This window comes from Mya arenaria, chromosome 5 (assembly GCF_026914265.1).
Source record: "Mya arenaria isolate MELC-2E11 chromosome 5, ASM2691426v1".
Taxonomy (NCBI): domain Eukaryota; kingdom Metazoa; phylum Mollusca; class Bivalvia; order Myida; family Myidae; genus Mya; species Mya arenaria.
The window spans coordinates 54,692,581-54,712,451 of record NC_069126.1 but is presented as its reverse complement, the minus strand read 5'-3'; the positions used below and the strand labels follow the sequence as shown (position 1 = coordinate 54,712,451).

The following is a 19,871-nucleotide window of genomic DNA, read 5'->3' as shown; positions in this document are numbered from 1 at the left end:
ATGATGCATTGGTAATCTCTTTCGAATTGGACCTGTAAATCAGGATGTTTTATCCCCTGTTTTATTTTGTTTACAAACATAAAAGCAGAAAAACTCCATAATTCATAAAAGGTATACTCACCGATGCAGGAGACGTCAATGTATCCTTGTAAAGTCACTGACAATCAAAACAATTCTTTAAATAACCAAAATCTGAAGTATAAAATGTCAGTCAAAACGTCCCAAGACCGGCAGAAAAACGAAATATTACAAAAAATGCTCGTTTTATTTTGTTCCACAGAATTAAATAAAACCCGTTGATAGATAAATTATTCATGATTATTTTGGAACAATTTTCGGCAGTAAGTATAAATGTTTGCAGTAGTAATATCCATTGGAGTGAGGGGTGGTATTACCATTGTGTAGAATAGGGAAGCGTAAAATTCGACGTCACGCTGTTATTGCTAACATGGGGTTAACAATTAGTTCACTAGGTCGAATCTTTGGAACACACTAGATTCTTAATATTTGGTCAACTTTTCAGAGGTTGTTTTAATCAGCTCGAGCATTAATTTGAAACTTACTTCATGTTGTGTGCAAAAATTAATAAGTCTCTAGGTCAAATCAATGGGTTATGGTTATGTCTGGAACACACAAAATACATTATATTAGGTCCAATATCCATGCAACTTTATCAGACAGTTTTCCTTGATCAACTCTATGATTAATTTGAAACTACGTCATATGGTGTCAAAAACAAGGTCACTACGTCAAATCTTGGAAAAGATGTTAGAAACATACTAGATGCAATAATTATCAATTTAATCAGAATGAGTTCTTGATAAAACCAATAACTATTTGAAACTTTGTCACATGATATCAGAATCTGGGTCACTAGGTCAAATCCAATTTTTACACTATATACATATGACATTCTTTGATTTGAAATGGTGGCATCCAATACTCTAGAGTTTAAATTCGTGTAATAATTCTGATCCAGTCTGCCCTTGATGAAATATTTTATTAGTTTGAAACTTCGCAAGAACTAGGTTACTATGTGAAAAATAAATGCTACATTATATACGATATTCTTCATTTCAAACAGTTGCAAACCAATTTATATATATATCATATCCAATGTTTATAAGAATCCATAACTCTGCAGTCGTATTGCATGTTTTGATCGGAATATTTTACAAACACATGATTTCCATGCCATCTACTTTGCATAATTTGGCGGGGTTATATATCCTATGACTTTGCTTGTTAATTTGTAATTACTTATGCATGTGGTCAAAGCGTTATTGAATACTATAAGTCTGTATTATTTGTGTTAGCTTTTGAAACTTCATTCTGTAACATGATGATACAATGTATCATTGCTCAGACTAACTACCGCATGTTCACTTAATGTATACTGCATGCCTTGTAGACGCCCCGTCCACACCAGAAATACGAATGAACACTTTGATTGGAGACGTGATAACGGACCAGATCACGGTTGTGATTAACAGGCAGTTTGAGTTGGTGTGCAAGGCGACAGCGCATCCAACCGCCAGTTACAGTTGGACAGGCGGCTCCAGAATAGATCACACACAGATTCTACAGGATACCATTGCCATAAAGACAAATACGTCAAGGACTTGTACAGCCCACAATGTGCTGAAGCCGTCTGTCGGAATTGAGCAGACCCAATCCTCGTCAGCTTCTATAGCCGTGTATATAAATTGTAAGTGTTATCATTTAACACCATTTCAAAGAACGCAACTACTCTGCAAGTATTAAGTACATGTGCTTATGCAAACACAGTGTATTTTCATGAAATAAATTGTATAAATTCAGATCCACCTGTGTCTGTCACTGTACGGCACACAACAGAAAAGGGTAACATGGTTTTATCCAAATATAACATCATGGAAAGAGCAAACTTGAAGCTATTTTGCGATAGTGAAAGCAACCCATCATCAGCATTTTCCTGGACAGGCTCGAACATATTGCAGACTGGAAGTGTTCTCCTTCGTAATAATATAAGCAGATCGGAGAAGGGTCATTTGTCGTGTACGGCTAGAAATACAATGACGCATATGGACCAGCTTGTAGAAGGATTGTCGTCTGCAAATATTACTCTAAGCATTCTCTGTATGTATATTCCTTATTCCTGTTTTCCCTGTGAGTCGACAATACTTATAGTTCTCAGAGTAAACAGCATGTCTCTCCTTTGGTTGTCCATGGTAATTGATTTTCCATAAATATTAAATCGCAAACAAATATCGATACAAAATGCGCTCAGTGCAATATAATGACAATAACATGAAAGAAGATAAAAGTTTTGCTCTTCGAAATTGCCTGTCATCGTTCATCTGAGAGCTCTAGTATATATAAGAAAGTCTACTTTTGTATTCCTACACATTGAATACATTGAGTACAGCACATTGTATTTACATAATTAATTCAAAGCGATTACTTTTTCATTTTTGAGTTCACTTTACTTATACCGAAATATAGTCTGGATATCATTAAAGAAAGGCATCAAACTTTCTCGAAGATAATAAAGATATCAGGTATACTGTAATTTATGTTAGGACCGATGACACGTTTTCTCTAAACTCACAATCTGAAGTATTAATCACCTGAGATGATCCACTTTTAATATAAAATAGTCATTTTTAGTCATTCCTCATTTTATCATTTATTTCATCATGATTCGCCCAAACGAAGCTTATGCGAAACTTAAAACACCCAATAGTTGCTATAAAGAAGTTAATTTTGTGGTATTTTGTTTCAACATTAAACTTAAAGGACAGTATGTAATGTTCTATTTCAAATAAATGATATGACAAAATCCGTGTCTTTTGAATTACAGATCAATACAAAAACGGGAAACATCTGGTTATGAATAAGGTGTCTTTATCTTAGTCACTTTTCGCAATAACACAATATAAACTACAGGGTCAAGCTTAGTATCTTAAACTAGAACATGTGCAATCAGACGAGCGTTAGTAGCCGCTTTTGATACTCTTTATGATCTTATTAAAACAATTTATAAATTAAACAATCAAACATTTTATTTTCAACTTAATTGCAATTAATGTGAGTGACGTACTTTTTAACGACAATCTAAAAGAGGAATATATGTCGCATAAGGTTATCAGTACACATGATATTTGTCTTAAAGCAAGCCATTTCCATCAGATTAACACCCTTTTTGCGATGATTCTTTACCATTTCAATTACTTTAATAATCCAATTAATGTTATTTCTTTGGACTGTCGCTGAGGCTACACAACCCGAGCTTGTGATGGTTTTTGATCGCGGTAAAATTAATACCACGTTGATGAAACAAGTGACGTCAATGTTGCTGACATCGTTACTGTTTAAACAGCCGTTTTTTTTTTTAGCGTTTTGCTTCCTTGAAATGTTATTATTATCCCGCAGTTGGATTATACCAGAAACGTTTTGCAAATATTGAGTGAATATAAACATTGAATATTGACATAAGCCGATCAACCGTATTCCTTTAACATGTAATCCTTAAATCCTTAAATAATCATTTCATGTTTACACTATAGATTCGCCACGGTTGCATCAACTGTCCCGGCTTAACGCCCTGGAAGATGAAAACATAACTCTGAAATGTGAATACGAGCCAGGTAACCCAACAGAAACAACAGTCGTAATTGATCGATTAAACAATCGAATTACCTTGACCGATGGAACACATTTCATTACATCACTGAAGAGAAGCGATGCTGGTATGTACAGTTGCACAGTTCGTAACATTATGCAGCCAACGGGACAACAAAATGGAATCGTTGGAGAGGATACTGGAATGTTCCTGATTAACGTATGGTGTAAGTGTTTATATAATAAGCTTACATTAGAACGTGAATTGGGTGAGATGTTGTGGAATGTTACAGAGAATCTTTCGTCGTAGTCCGTCTTTTCCAACGTACATCAAACGAATTATGATCCAAAACAGACGAAAAACTTGATCTTTAAAGTGTTTAGTTATATTGAACATATCAGTTGCTTGGTGACACGCAAGCCTTGCTACGAGTTTGAATACATTTTAATAGTACAAATAAAGAAATGTAACATGTATCGAATAAAGAATAGTTTTCTGTATAGTACATGGCACCAGTTTTACTGTAAAAAGTGTAACAGTTTACCTTACTATCATTTGAGAAACAGACTGATACAACAAGTAATAACTTACTTTTAAAGTATATACAGAATGCCATAATCTACAAAGTTTTATTTTATATGCTGTTTTAATAACGTTTATATACATATGTGTTTGTGTTCTGCAGACAAATCTTCTGTGTCCAAGTTTGGTTTAACCAGTCATCCCGACGCGATTAATGTTACTGTTGATGAAAACGCAACTCTTAACTTCTACTGTGAAGTTGACAGTAACCCAAACTCCACCATTATATTTGGAAGATTGGACAGGCTACAGGACAACGCTACTCTGAAAAGGAACGACGGGTTTCTTCATCTCGCATTTGTTGTTCAACAAGCTGGCTGTCTTGATACAGCAAGTTACTATTGTCTTGGATATAACAACTACACAGAGATTGAAACGGCGCCAAGGAAACAAATAAACGTTAATGTTCGATGTAAGAAACCAATATTTTACATGTATTGTTGAATTATGATTCTCATTAAAACAAAATTAGACACATAGAAATAACAAACGTTGAATTTGATGTGACGTTCTGTGAAGGATTTAATTTTGTGTGAACTCATCAATGCATTTATAAAAAATGGTTTAATATTTAGTACGAGAAAGGCCTTTTGGAAAGGTGTTTTATTATTTTAAAGCACACCCATAATCTTGAAACATATATGTTTTTCAAGGTTCACCAAGAACATCAGGAGGGCAATGGGAAAGCAATGTTACAGGGTTCATTGACGGCAATGCAACGTTTTCCTTTGATGTAATGGCATATCCTGTTCCAAACAAAGACGGATATGTATGGCACAAATGGAATGGGACTACGTATTCTCAACTTCACAACAATAACAAATACACCATCAACAATACTGGTGTTTCTACAACATTTACCATCTTTGCTATTGAGAAAGAAGATTTTTCGACCTATCTGCTAACAGTTTCCAATGGAATATATCCAGACTTCAAAAAAATATTTAACTTAAGTCCTCAAGGTATTAAAACTTTGTTTACTGAACAATATATTGAATGCCTTTATTAGCATGAACCACTTATTTTTCAAATAATGGAATATTGTAATCCCCTTTTGGATATGTTCAGAACTTTCAAAAGATATATATATTGAATTTAAATCGGCACCATCACTCTTATGAAATAATTAATTTTTCAACCCGAAAACTGGTAAATTGGCATTAACAGCTGAAGGATGTCGTGAACAAGCTGCAAAACTATTTTCTGATACTCTTTTATGAAAGTATGGTTGTATTAATCCTATTTAACCCTCTTTGGAGAGGAAAACTTAGAAAATAATGTCTATAAATTGCATTTAATGATACGCTTTATGTGCGCAACATTGGTGAATTGTCAACTTGGAAATAAAATGTACATGTAATTGAAGCTTAAGTGGACTTCGTACAATTCAATTTTGATCCTAAATGTTTCTATATCTTTCAAAAAAAGAAATAAACAAAAAATACATTTTCTGCTTGTAACATAAATATAAATTGATAAAAAACATCAGTAATGAGTTAACATATCGTCATTATGAATATGCCTTAGATTATATTTTTTCTTGCAAAGATGTCCTTCAAAAACATTTAATGTCAATTCTAGAATGATATAACGAATAACACCTAATTAAAGTTAAAGCATTAATGTTTAAGTTTCATTATACTAAAGTATTACCATATTTTATCTTATTAAACTTAAATATAGTACCGATTCTTTTAGGTAAAACCATTATTCATAAACAAAAAAATCATACATAATTATAGTTTGCAGACTAAAGTGTGTATTATTTGACCTACTATTGATATATTTTTTATTAGTATCAAATTTAATCAAAAGTAAGTATATTTATTGAAACACATCGCTTTAACCCGACTTATAAACATTTTGTCCGAAATAGTTGATGTCTAAAATTTATACATACTTTAATTTTCAGGTTTTAGTGTTTTTGAGCATTTTAGCTGTAAAGAAACCAAAAACGTGTTGTTCACAAATAATATGCAACATATTACATTTGAAAAATACCTACTTTTACATTAAGTTTTAATAATTTAAACTCATTAAAGTGCATCTTTTTGCATTTCTTGAAAGAATAAACATAAAACTATACTTCTATTACCCTTATGCCTTGGTACAGAATCTTTAACCTGTTTTTAACAATATCTCCTTTTTTATTTATTTTCCTGTAATTCTTGCATTTATGAGAATATCGTGCATAACAAAATAATTTTGGATCATATATTTAAGTAATAATTTTAACCATCAGCCATTTGCTTTGCTTTATAGTAATGTTTTAACACCGCAAAATGGCGTTAATGGAACCCCCTGAAATCCCTGCATTTTGTTACCAGCTTTTGGGACAGTGAAAATAGTGCAAATTCGAGTTGTCTCCTTTGTGGTTCATGCTAAATTCATACATAAACCTTATACAAGTGAAATACTACTAAAATAACATATACATTTGTTTCGATCTCTTTAACTGAAAGCAAAACGTTATATGAAAACGTAACCTGTAACTTCAGTAATAATAACTATATAATAACATCATTTTGTCGCCTTTGCAAAAGATTTCTTAGAAAAGGGACTGAAATATTTTCCCAATTTACATACACAAGTTTGCATTTTAGTCCTAGATAGGTTTTAGAGCTATATTTTATATAAAAATATGTTAAATGTATTTAACAAGAAAAACATTTGTTTGTCTTATCGATTAGTTTTTGCACTGACTTCACTTTAAATTTGATCTAAATATGTAAAATTAAGTTGATTCTGTAAAGGAAAATTCATAAAATAATTAATAAATATGAAATTTGTTTTTCACCAGCTCAACAGCACCTTACTTTAGAGTAATACACGAGCAGAAAAGGCTCTGTGTGAAGTAACTGTTTTGAGCATGTTGTTTTTGACAACGTTCAACAGCTAGCATGCGTATCAGTCAAAAGCGTTTTAATTGATTCTCCTTCTTACAATTGCACGTTAAACGTTCGCTTGCTTAACTAAACAGTAGTTAAAATATTGTTTAAAATAAGCCAAAAACACTCCAAAATTTAACACGTTTCAATAATATATTTCCCAAAGTACAAATTGAAATAGGTGAATTATTGAACTTCAGTTTAATTGCTTTTAGAAAAGAGTACAAGTGAAGCAAGATATAAAATGACTCGTTTTAAACAAAATTAACTTTTTTATATAAAGCAATTAATTAAAAGGGTAATTATATGTATATAATTCTGACCGTTCTTCTTGTGGCAAGTTGATATACCACAATGGCACATTGTGTATGACCAAAACGAACTATACAGTGATGAAAAAGGATTTGACATAATTAAATAATGAAAACAACATATGTGCGAGTAACATAGAATTTCACGGATTAAAATAAATAAATTCATATTGTTGAAACTATGATTTAATTTCCAGAAACATTCTTAAAGCGTATCGACGTTTGCTTACACGAAATATGTGTTTGTTAGAGTAGGCTATTACGCGAACACATGCAAAGGACCTTTTAATAGTGTTATCATCTCAAATGAAAAGAAACCATAACAAGAACATTCGTTTTAACAACACGATCATTTAATGCCTGTTTGCTTTCTTTGGTCTTAATGTTTTTGAATTTATTTTTCGAAAATAATTGAAAAGTTATAAAAAATGGGAACGGGAACATTGTGATGAGTAACACTAGGGTGATGCCAAATTTCGGTATTTGCAACTACAATTATAGTATGTGTATAGGACAGGTCGGAATAAAAACAATTAGTTTGAACACAAGTTTTCAAGAACGAGTATTTATTCATCTCAATTCAATTCAAGCTCTAAACACCAACATTGAACTTTAGCATTTTAGAACAAACTTCCCATATTGTTTTATTGCCAACCTTCCACACGCTAAACAAAACATTTTGACGTCTTATGTAATACCTTACGAATACACCTCGTATATTTGTGAATTGTGCTTTATAATTACACTATACCATGGTTAAACCATGGTTATATGTGTCGGATTGAATTCCGGTTTTGACAGGGTTGGAGGTAAGAATCACAAAATTATAGAAATAAAATATCTTTTTTGTCTTGTCAGGTCTACAACTGTATGAAGTGTTTGCGGTGTGTGGACGGTGTGATTCAAACAAAGGCCATCGATGATCTATAATAGATGTTCTTTTTCCGTTAGTTAATCAATTGGCTTAAATCGACTTACATTTACTATATGTAATTTTCTATAATTGTATTCATCTTTGTAAAACACAAGCCTGTAGTTTATTTATTACAGATGTTCCTCAGTGTCCAACTGGTTTAACATATAGTGCAACGACATCGTCTTCAGCTACTATTGAGTGGATTAGTCACTTTAATGGTGGGCTAAAGCAAACATTTATCATTTTGTACAAAATGATTGAAAGTTCGGAATACTTGGTTCTTACGGCAGATGAGATGGATCAGAAGATACAGTACGAAATAATACTAACAGGATTAAACGACGGATCGACGTACAATGTCATTTTATTCTCAAGAAACGAAAAAGGAAACTGTAAACAAAATACTTCACTCCAATTCGACACTGAACTACTTGTCGGTATGTAACAAATCAACATAATGTAATGCACTGTTCCGAGGTTTTGCTGGTGATATATTTGCACTTTGCTTGCAGCCGTCATCGTTGCGTTGATGAATAAATAATTTTATCCTATCTTTTCGTCTCTTTCGGGTACTGTTAACTTATTGATAAATATTGCTTTATATGGAATGAAATGCAAATAGGTCGTGTGAATATATTTTTCCAACTAAATTAATAATATTATACCATGTACTTTATTCAGAAAATCATATTGTACGTTTGAGTACAATATCGGTGCATAGTGCACGATGTTTAAAGTTAAAATTCAACAGAATACGTCAAAGAAAATAATTGAATATGTCCTCGGTGTCAATCAAATATAACTGTAATAGCAACGTTGTCCTAATTTACATGTTCAGTGTATGCGTTAGTTTAATTGAGTGCTTTAACAAATATTTGTGTTATTGCATTAAGCAAAATCGATTACAGAAAACTTGATTCATTAATACGGTAGATAGGCTCGAAAAGCGGTATAAATGCTCGTCCTCTCATGGGTTGCATTATTCAAATCATAAAGCAAATATTTTTTTAAAAGATCAATTCACATTCCTCTAAACTGAGATAAAAAATATATTATTGAGTTGCTATTTGATCGGCTGATTTGACTCAAACCGGATTGTGTACATATTTTGCAAGATTTAGTATCACATCAAATCCCCAGACCACTAATCTGGACTTACGAAAAATAGAAGTTCACGTGTGTGTCAGTATTAGATGATACACAATTGACATTAAAATAACTCCTTTGCCTTAAATAATAGTCGCACGGTTCTGATTTTGAAATCGTTTCACAAATTGTTTGCTTGGTTGAGTTAATGTGTCAATAACATAGTCAAGGTGAGCTTAGACGCTGCGGGAGTTTTTATATTTTTTTCGGAAACATTACTTAAATGATCTACTGAACCAATGATTGAGACAACATTGGGGTAATGACGTACAGGAAGAGGAAGTCTGATTTCAAACAAATACATGTTCACTGGAATGTGCCGTTATTAACTCTAGTCCAATTTGAAATCGAATCGTGGAAAGTTTGGAAATTGGCATTCAAAAGAAATGTCAGATATATTCAAAGGTTATTAGATACCAATAGAGGTTAAGATAATCACAAGTCCTTTCTTTCTTGGCAATATTAAATGCTTACTTACAAGATAAGTTTGTAGTAAATTACATGCTAAATTTTGCTATTGTTTAAATCTAGAATCACCACCTGGAACCATTGGATCTATAGTTGGTGGAACAACTGGAGGGATAGTGGCAGCGATTATTCTGGTGATAGTTGTGGTCATTGTTTTGAAACGAAAGTACAACATTGACTGTATGTGTCCAATCAAACTATCTCGGAAAGGTGAGATTTAAAGTTCGAATTTTATAGTAGAAATAAACACTAGTATAATATAAAAAGAAAAAAGAAATTACATGATATAAAATAAATGGCCAGAATATTACTTAGAATATCAGTTGAACTTAATTATTTTTCCAATTAATTTTGGGTGTTGTGCATTGATGACTCACACGATATATAGTCCATTTCTCTCCACGAACATACGTGTATATGACTAGCCATATTATCGCCTACAGATAATTGTTGTTGTTTTCATGTGTGTGTTGAAAATACTATAAATGCTTGTTAATACAAGGTGCGACTATTTTACTGAGCGTTCAAAGAACTTTGAATAAGGAATGACATCTTAGGATATATGACAGCACAATGTTTACCCAAACTCATTGGTAATGACGTTTAAAACTACCAGAAATGAATCACAACAATGCAGCTCTTTTTAATTAACCGGCGCTTTGTCTCGCTTCTTAGATTCATTTTAACACTGCCACTACAGGAAACAAAGCCACTCCTTTATCGCTAGTCGACAGTTGGGCCAAGTCGGCGGCAAAAGCCAAACTTATTTAAACTGACTAAACTCGCATTTTATACTACCTCTCGCGCCGAGCAATATGTGATAGATTAGATAAGTCCACTTTTTAGAGTATCACATGTAGACTAGCTCATGTGTGAGCCGAGGGCAGATAGCTAGCTATGAAAACTGCAAGTTTAATTATACCTAAACTGTTAATAATACACCAACTGACTGTATATCCTTTGGGGTTTTTTAAAATCATCGTATAAACAAGTTTTTCATATGTACCTTTAAATGAAGTTAAAACATCTAGAAAAAAACAACAACATACTATTGTATGAGGAATATTAGTTGTGTAAAACTTTCCTTTGAATACTAAGCTTTATGCGGTTTCATTTACTCACAGGGCATATCAAGTTTTATTTTAACTCAAATATTTTTGTATGCGCCCCATATAATTCCTTTCCCCAGCTCTGACCAAATCGCACACACCGCCCAAATTTCCTCTGGGTTGAAAGCTGCCATACATTTCACACGATATACTAAAAATGATTTACTTATAGGTGTATACTAAGACATATGCAACACGATATGTAATCAATGTTAATCAATGTTAATATATTTCATTGCACAGAAATAAATGTCTAAACAATCAAATCAACTTTGCCATCAGTGTAACTCTTTCTTTATAAACTCATACAGACGTTTACTTGGCGACATTTTTTACAATCTCACACCAAATGCATACACCCTTCCAAGATACACAGGCAATAACTTAGATAAAAAATTGAGAGGTCTTATCATCTCGCATTAGAATAAAGCAGATTTAACTCGGATAAAAGGTCAATGAGATTAAGTTTTCTTCTTACTAAGTATCATCCAACTTGACACACGTGCATGTACTAGTCATACTCATAAGTATACATGTAACAAAGAAAAAAGAAGTCAACAGAGTCAGAAATTATTTTTGATATTCGTTTTCAGATCTGAATCATGATGCAAACACAGATAACGGAATAGATACGTAAGTCAACATTTAAGTGAATAAATCCGAATAAGATTTACTTGCCATTTTACTTTTTATCTAAATTTTTCTAAAGGAATAACATGATTAAGAAGAATCGATATGTCACAAAAAACATAACTCTGTAACAAATGTTATCAAAATGCCCTCTTTCACAAGAGAAATATGCTAGAACAAAACATATCGAAATGGAATTGTAAACGATATTGGATGAATGTGAATAAAACTTCGTATATCAATGGATGACAATAAGATATTGTGTTTTGAACAGGAAAAAATATGTGTGACTAGTTTGTCACCAATTGGTCTTTATATGAAATAACAATATGTTGGCTGTGTTTATATGTATTTAAGCTAATATTAAGAACCATAACTCTGTGATTCACAGGTCTCAATGTGTATCCCATCATGTTAAATATGATTTATAAAACATACGATGAAGTTACTTGTTCTTGGAACAGATGGCAATTTTATCGTGTGTACAATACAATAACTCAATTTCCATTCACCTTACTTTCAAACATACATGTACGATAATGTTCATCATCCTTTGGTTTATCTTTAAATATGGTATGGTCATTACGCATACATGAAATATTTGTTTGCAATTCAATATGAATTAAAATTTCGCAGAGAAAACGATACGATCTAAGAGCATTTGTTTACTGCATGGGTTATATTAGCATACTAACACTTATTGAATTTTAGATGACAGCATACGCTGTATCCCCCTGTTCATTATGCTATAATTCGGGGTCTTTGTTGCATCCAGTGATGACTAAAATGAATGTTTAAAACGTCAATTCTCAAACACATGCTCAAAACAGTTGGCAGATGTTGCATGAAATATTTTTTCAGAAGAATGCGACTATGCATGTTGAAAACAATAATTTCCACCAAAGCAATGATAACACCGAACGTTGTAGTATATAAAATCGCATTTAACATTATTAAATGTTTTTCTGAATAATGATAATATGAAGCCCTATGAAGCACAGCAGATAACTGAGGTACGCTGTCACATTTACAGACAAGGAGCTGATACTCGTGGGTACAACGCAACTCAGACCTATGAAGACATTTCCATGGTAACGGATAAGTCCCCATACGCTGCTCTGGGTAAGATTTTAAACTTACTTATCTATAACAATTTTATTGTTTGCAAAATTTGACTATTATACAAACATATTTTGGGTCTTGAATGTTTGGTTCCACGCCAATTAATCCATCGGCGGGGTAAACCATTTCTCTAATTGGCTGTGGTTATATATAATCTGTGTGCTGTTGTAATCGCATTGATGGTATCAGAGCTTAAGGAATGTCTAACATGTATAGTCTCAAACCTCGATTGAATTGTGTATTTTTTAATGTTTGTATCCTTTCTGTAAGAAGTATTGATGGACATGGTAACTTAAAATATACATATAAAGATAGTTTGCAATTGCAATTATATAGATACATGATTATACATGTATGCTCGTATACATCCTAATCGTAATGCTGTTTATACATTTATTTTATTTTACAGATAATGGCGACAATGGGTGAGATAAACAAATGAAAATACTCCTTTGATAGTTCAAGACGTATACAAGTGTATGAATTGCAACATGAAGATAGTTGACATTTTGTCCTTTTTTGAAATATTTATTTCAACATCAAGGGAATCATCAATCAATGCATCACAAATTCGGCACCAATTATTTCTTTTTTGCAATCACTGGCGTTTATTGCGCTACGTATGTCAAAGTTACTGTATTATTTCTGCCGTCCATATTAACTAATCCTTTAACTGTTGTCTATGACATATCTATCGTCAAAGTAACATCCAATGTACACATAAATCTGGCGTATATCGAACAACTCTTGGTAAGGGTTGGTGTGTCAATAAACTTTTAAGTTATGCATTAAGTACAAATAACTAAGTGTTAATTTATTTATAGTTAAATGGGAATGAGTAAATAACGAAACTTAAAGTGTGTACGTAACTTTATTTTACTAAGTTAGATCTGACGTCCGAAGCGCATAATAGATCTTCGATTTCGGTAATGATATTTAATTGGAAAATGTACTTTATGATAGAATTTCTAGTCGGGAATTTATGTTATGTAACCGTGTCCAAAGCTCACTCAAGCATACATACTATGTCTGTTCATGGCTCTGATACAATCAATCATTTAACATATAGTATAATTCAGTATTATCAATAAAATGTTTTAAATGAATTCCTTACACAGTAACTATTCAAAATATACACACATAATACTATCCTTGTAGATACGGTTAATAATGGTCAATTCCATTACATAAAATATGTATACAAAAACAGTGCTATTATATACTTATTTACAACTTATAGTTGTTGTCTTAAAAATGTATTAAACCTTAACAACTGACACAACAGAAATACTCAGATGAATGTAAGATTTTAAAGTGTTACCCGCTGTGACCTTGGCAGCTACTCCTCACACACTTCACACTCCTCACACTCTGATAGGCGTTAGCTGATTACAAAAATGCATACTTAAAAATATACATTTGACATAAATACAGTCAGATCCGTCTGAATTCTCAGCCTTCCAAATGCCAAATGTTCTGTGACATATCATTTCCAAGTCTTTATAAAAAAGGTACAATAAAATAATATAATATCTCTTTAAAAAGTAAGAAACCTAATATAATAAGGTTAAGATATTTGACTAACTTGGAAGTGAAAACAATCTTCACCTCATTTGGTCACTTCAACGTCTCGGTGAACTTGCCTATTGCGAAAAACTTAACAATCAAGTTAATCTAGTTTAATTCTAAACGACAAACGGTCGATTAAAATCTGGTTGCATACCACCGATGCCATTACATAATTTCCCGACATTTTGTTACAGATTACTGAACTACGTTTATACAAATGTATACAATATTTCTGTCTGTGTATTAAATTTTACCGTAATCATTCAGCATAAAGCACATATAACACAGTCAAACACAAAAAATTCTTTTAAATTGTAAATGAAAGCATCAATATAAAAATATGAAGAATATATATATATACCTCAAATATCATATTGCAGAAAATACATCCCTGAATGAATTTCAGTTATAAATTGTGAATTTCTCTTCACCATTTGTGCTCACTTCAATGTCTCAGTAAACTACTCCTGTCGGGAGAAACTATGCTAATCTATTTAAATCGTCTTAACTGCAAACCCGACGTCGATGCAGGCCGCGTCACACTTAAGTTTTTGTTTTTGCTTTAACGTTTTCATGAGATATATATCGGGTTAAATAGTTAACAAGCATGCTTTGTTTCAGACTGGACAATGTGCACGTGTACACGCAATTGGATGCGCCTGGTTCAAAGACACATGTTTCATACGAAAATGTCAAAGGTACAAGCATTGTATACATCAAATATATGTTTTGTTAATCAGACATGTGTTTCACTTCTTCAACATTCGGGTTATCTGGTCATTGATGTAGAATTTTTAAAGTAAATATCAATTTGCTTTAAAAGCAATAAATATTATGAGCAACATTTTTATGTTTAGCGTAATTGAACAGGAAAACGAAATGAGCATCACCCAGCATTGTATACATAAGAGGTTGTATGTGTAGCTAATTGGAAAAACATTGATTGAAAAAAAATCCTTGCATTGTTTTGTTCTCATTGTTTTTAACTTGGTTTGTAGATGATCCCGTGTACAACAACACAGTGCTTAAGAACCCGATACAGTCGGTGATTTAGATAAGTGATTGGAAGTTATAAAGCATGAGGCTGTATGATGACGTAAGAAGGAGTGAAATTTTAGGGGTGTTGTACTTTTTCCTTGCCGATGAAATGTTTAAAGTGACACTCTTATTCAAAATCAAAACATACACATGTATAACAAACATAAATTTTGACTGATACACCTTTATATCCATTTAGATATGTAATACTAGTATCCCACCTGGTTATAACAAGCATATAGTGAATTTTTATTTAATATAAACATGTTTTGAGATCTGAGACGATGGATTATAGCTTCCTTCGACGTGTTTTTCGACGTTATACCCATTTTTCTTGTATTTATTGAACTTTTTTGTACTCGCAAGATGTCAGCTATTTGTTTGCGTAACTTCCGCCGTTTTTAGGTCAAGATCTATGTATCTGTAACAATCATGTATATAGGAACTCATCCTTTTGATTTGTGTATGTATATATTAAGAATCTGAATGCTTTGTCCAGAGCCTTTCTTTGCATCAGTAGCGATTATTTTCAAGATGGCTGCCATAAATATATTAAAATGTTCTTTTGTGTGGCGGTCACAGGATTGCCACTCAATTTGTTTGCACCGCCAACGTTTAGGGTCATCAATTGTGATGGTAGCGGCGTTCCGTTAAACTATGGTTGCTGTGCGAGTATAAAAGCGACACGATTTTCGTTGGTAGGCATTCTGAGTCAATCATATGTTTAGAGCAGAACCACATTACGTTCGATAAAGTAATAAGCTGATTTTAGCTGAACCAATAACGATACTAAAATTTTAGTACGTCTTGGTAATTATATACTCAGCAAGCATATAATTTAAGTGTTCTTGTATAATTTTACATTTAGTCGTATTTTTACAACAGTTCCGTTTGGACGATAAGTTAGTTCCGTATTCCTTATTCCTTTTTCGAATAAGTAATAGGGAACTAGTTCCTTATTCCTTATTCAAAATAAATACTTTTTTTTTCAAATTACTATGTAGAAAAGGTCTGCTTTAAAAGTTTACAGAAGTGCATTGTCTATTCAAGAGTGCTTAAAGTGCTATAAATACTATCCAAATTCCGAGAAACAGAATTTACGCAAAATACTCAATTAGAAAGGGCTTCATATGATAATGTTGACGAAATATCAATTGTACATTGATCTTATCAAATATTTTTAATAAATACGTCGTCTTATTTAGCAGGATTGAGTGTTCCAAGTACTCCAAGTGCTAAAAGTGCTTTAAAAACGCTTAAAATACGAATAAGGAACAGAATTTACGAAAAAAAAAATGAATTTCAAAATGCTTCATATGCTTATTTTTTGAAGAAATATCAATTGCACATTGATCTAAAACTCTCTTGAATGGACAATGCATTTTTGTAAACCTTTTATGTAGACCACTTCTGCATAGTAATTTGATCAAAATGTTTCTTACTTCAAAAGTTGAAAACTCACCGTTTCTGTTCCTTATTCGATTTTGAATAAGGACTAGGGAACTAGTTCCTTATTCATTATTCGACTAATTGTGCTTTATAAAGTAATTGAAACTCTCCATTCCTTTAAAAAAGTTAATGCATTTATTTAAATTGTTAAATAAGATCAATTTTTTATATTTTCGTAAAAAAACGAGCAAATTAAGCATTTTGAAATTGAGTATTTTTCGTAAATTCTGTTAATTATTCTGATTTTGGAGCGTTTTTAAAGCACTTGAAGCACTAAAACTCTCTTGAATAGACAATGCATTTCTGTAAACTTTTATGTAGACCAATTCTGCATAGTTATTTGAAAAAAATATGTATTACTTAAAAAGTTTTTATTCCTTATTTGAGTTTGAATAAGGAATAGGGAACTTATTCGATTTTTTCTATTTTCGTTCATTATTTTATTCATGAAATTGTTTAATTGTTATGAAATTACGAAACACATAACAAAGAAGTGATTATATGCATATCTACAATTATTTATTTTGATTAAGGAATAATGGACTAGTTCCCTATTTCTTATTCGTAAAAGGAATAAGGAATAAGGGACTAACTAATTGTCCATTCGTTATGGTAGCATTGATATATAGCACTTACAGAACATACATGTATTGAAGATAACAAGGATATATAAAATTTAGTACATTATACATTATTATGATTTTTATGTATAATTATTATTACTGTATGATCGTTTGTACTCAGTTTGTCTGTTGTTGTACCTTAATAGAATAAAACTGTTAAACTAATTAGCTGTTTTTCAATACACGATTGGAATTTGTAGAGGCTACAACATTGTCTAGTTAAGATCAGCGTTGAGTAGGTTTCCTGAGAACAAATTGTCTGAGATTGTTAGCGGGGCTCACAAGAAGTAAACATTGAATATTGTGGTATAGCTGATGTCCACATATATTTGTGCCAAGTACATTTCACTAGCATGAAACTAGGATTTAAGAAAACATTTTACTGATTCAAGTTATACCAAACAACTTTACATACGGATGTGTTATGCAGTACGCTTATTGCAAATACACATTTTATTTGACTAAAATGCTGCGGTTAATTTGTATGTCAACAGAGATCTTACTATAAACATTATAACGCCATATTGAAGAACAAGTCAAAATAAATATTTAAAAACAGTAACTACAAGCTTTAGAACGATTGTTAATTTTCTAATTGGATGTTTGGGGTCAATGAGCGACTTAGAAGAGGTACTTGTGTTTAATTTATTAACACCTTACCATTGCCCTTAAGATGTTGTACAAATGAACATAAGACAGTGTACAACAATAAATATATCAATAATTGTTCGATCTTGTATTAGTTTCACCAAATGTTGTAGTGTTCGTGATACAATACTGCTGGTGACAATGCTGATGAACAATGGCGTAGCGGTGTCTGTGACATAACATTCATAATTCATTTATTTATACATATTTCCATTAACTTGAACAATTTAGGAACCAGATAGAGCCGATAATAAAACCGTCTTTAACATTTATTTCAATGATATAACAAAGGTTCATGGGTGTTACAATGTCTGACATTAGAAAGGGTTTTTCGCCAGAAGACGTAAAGAAAATATTATAAACTGAGGGCAATGTTTCAGAGAATTATCGGTTAAAGTCATGAACTGATTCCCGGTGCAACACTAATTAAATAGTGTATTTATTATTATTATTATTATTATTATTATTATTATTATTATTATTATTATTATTATTATTATTATTATTATAATTATTATTTATGTATTTATTTACTTATTTATACTAAAGATTGAAACTTTTGGATGAAGGTATGATGTATCTTTGTTTTACAAAGCTGATCAATTATGGTTATTCATTCATGCGTTGGCGATACAACCTCCAAAAATATTCGGACTTTGGTTATTTTGCATGACTTTCCATGCCTATCATAATTGTTGTCGAGTTCCATCATTTTATTTTATAGTATTCGCTTTGAATGTACTCACGGGATGAAACTGCCTGCCTTCAAGTATAGTCTTAACAATATTCGGAATGAATTCCTGTTTTATATTTCTGCGTTTATATGACAAACATTTTTTTTCCTGGGGTGAGTTTGACCCCGGAGCATATACAGGCATGTAAGAATACCTGTCTCAGGTCTATGATGGGCGCGTTTATAAGGTTGTTTTTTTTTAATCAAAACCAAGAGTTTGTGTTGTAAAAAAAATAACATTAATAGATGTTTTAAAACTATATTTTTTTTACTTTGTGCTGTTCATATTCGTTTGATTTGTAGGACATTGTAAGAATAAAATTATATTTCATGCAGTCAAAGTGGTGTTTTAATTGCATAGCTTCAAAAGTTCAATGTATACATTGTTAAAAGGAGTGCGGTAACTTATTACATACTCAAAGGTAATTCCTAGTTCTTTGTGATACGTTGTATAGCGTAGAAATTTTGTCTTAACATTTTGGCGCGCAAATATTAGTGCGCGGTTAAATCATGTGTGAAATTCCGGTGACAAATGGCTATTGGTTCGCAGTTAAGGCGGGATAATGTTCGTGGCGATTAGTTCTACGCTCGACAATGATCTGAACGGTCAACTTTTCAGGCAATCAGGTTCACGTTTTGTTGTTTTACAATATTATATATGATTTTGTAAGAGAAATGTACAGATATAATGCAATGTTGTCTTAAAGCAATTAAAAGCAAACTTTTTGCAGAAAACGATTTGATATGATGTTGTATATTGTTGTTACGATGTTGTATGTGCTTTACCAGTGAACTGCTCACGCTGTTTCAAGCAATTAATATCATGTCCTGCCCCGGCAAAAGTGTTTATTATTTGTGATATGCAGAATGTTTATTTTAACAATAGAACTGGGCATTCGATAGATAATAAAACTTTTTAAAAAGGTATTTACTTTTGTCGCTTTATTTTGCTTTTTTTCAACTGTAGCATTGAGTACGTACTCAAATGAGTAAACTTTAAGTGTATCACTAACTTGATTTTCTTAATGTTTATAG

The 19,871-nt window shown here is 31.9% G+C and overlaps 1 protein-coding gene across 1 annotated transcript in view; it reads left to right on the top strand.

The window, feature by feature from the left end:
- The window catches only part of LOC128233446 (hemicentin-1-like), a 57,134-nt gene extending 39,520 nt beyond the window's left edge, over positions 1 to 17,614 (top strand). The window contains exons 6-15 of the mRNA XM_052947124.1: positions 3,549 to 3,830; positions 4,290 to 4,598; positions 4,840 to 5,148; positions 8,436 to 8,738; positions 9,979 to 10,125; positions 11,618 to 11,657; positions 12,688 to 12,776; positions 13,186 to 13,201; positions 14,967 to 15,043; positions 15,344 to 17,614. Of these exons, the coding sequence (XP_052803084.1) occupies positions 3,549 to 3,830; positions 4,290 to 4,598; positions 4,840 to 5,148; positions 8,436 to 8,738; positions 9,979 to 10,125; positions 11,618 to 11,657; positions 12,688 to 12,776; positions 13,186 to 13,201; positions 14,967 to 15,043; positions 15,344 to 15,399 (1,628 nt within the window). The 3' untranslated portion in view covers positions 15,400 to 17,614. The remainder of the gene's footprint in view (positions 1 to 3,548; positions 3,831 to 4,289; positions 4,599 to 4,839; positions 5,149 to 8,435; positions 8,739 to 9,978; positions 10,126 to 11,617; positions 11,658 to 12,687; positions 12,777 to 13,185; positions 13,202 to 14,966; positions 15,044 to 15,343) is intronic.
- The last annotated feature ends 2,257 nt before the right edge of the window (positions 17,615 to 19,871 follow it).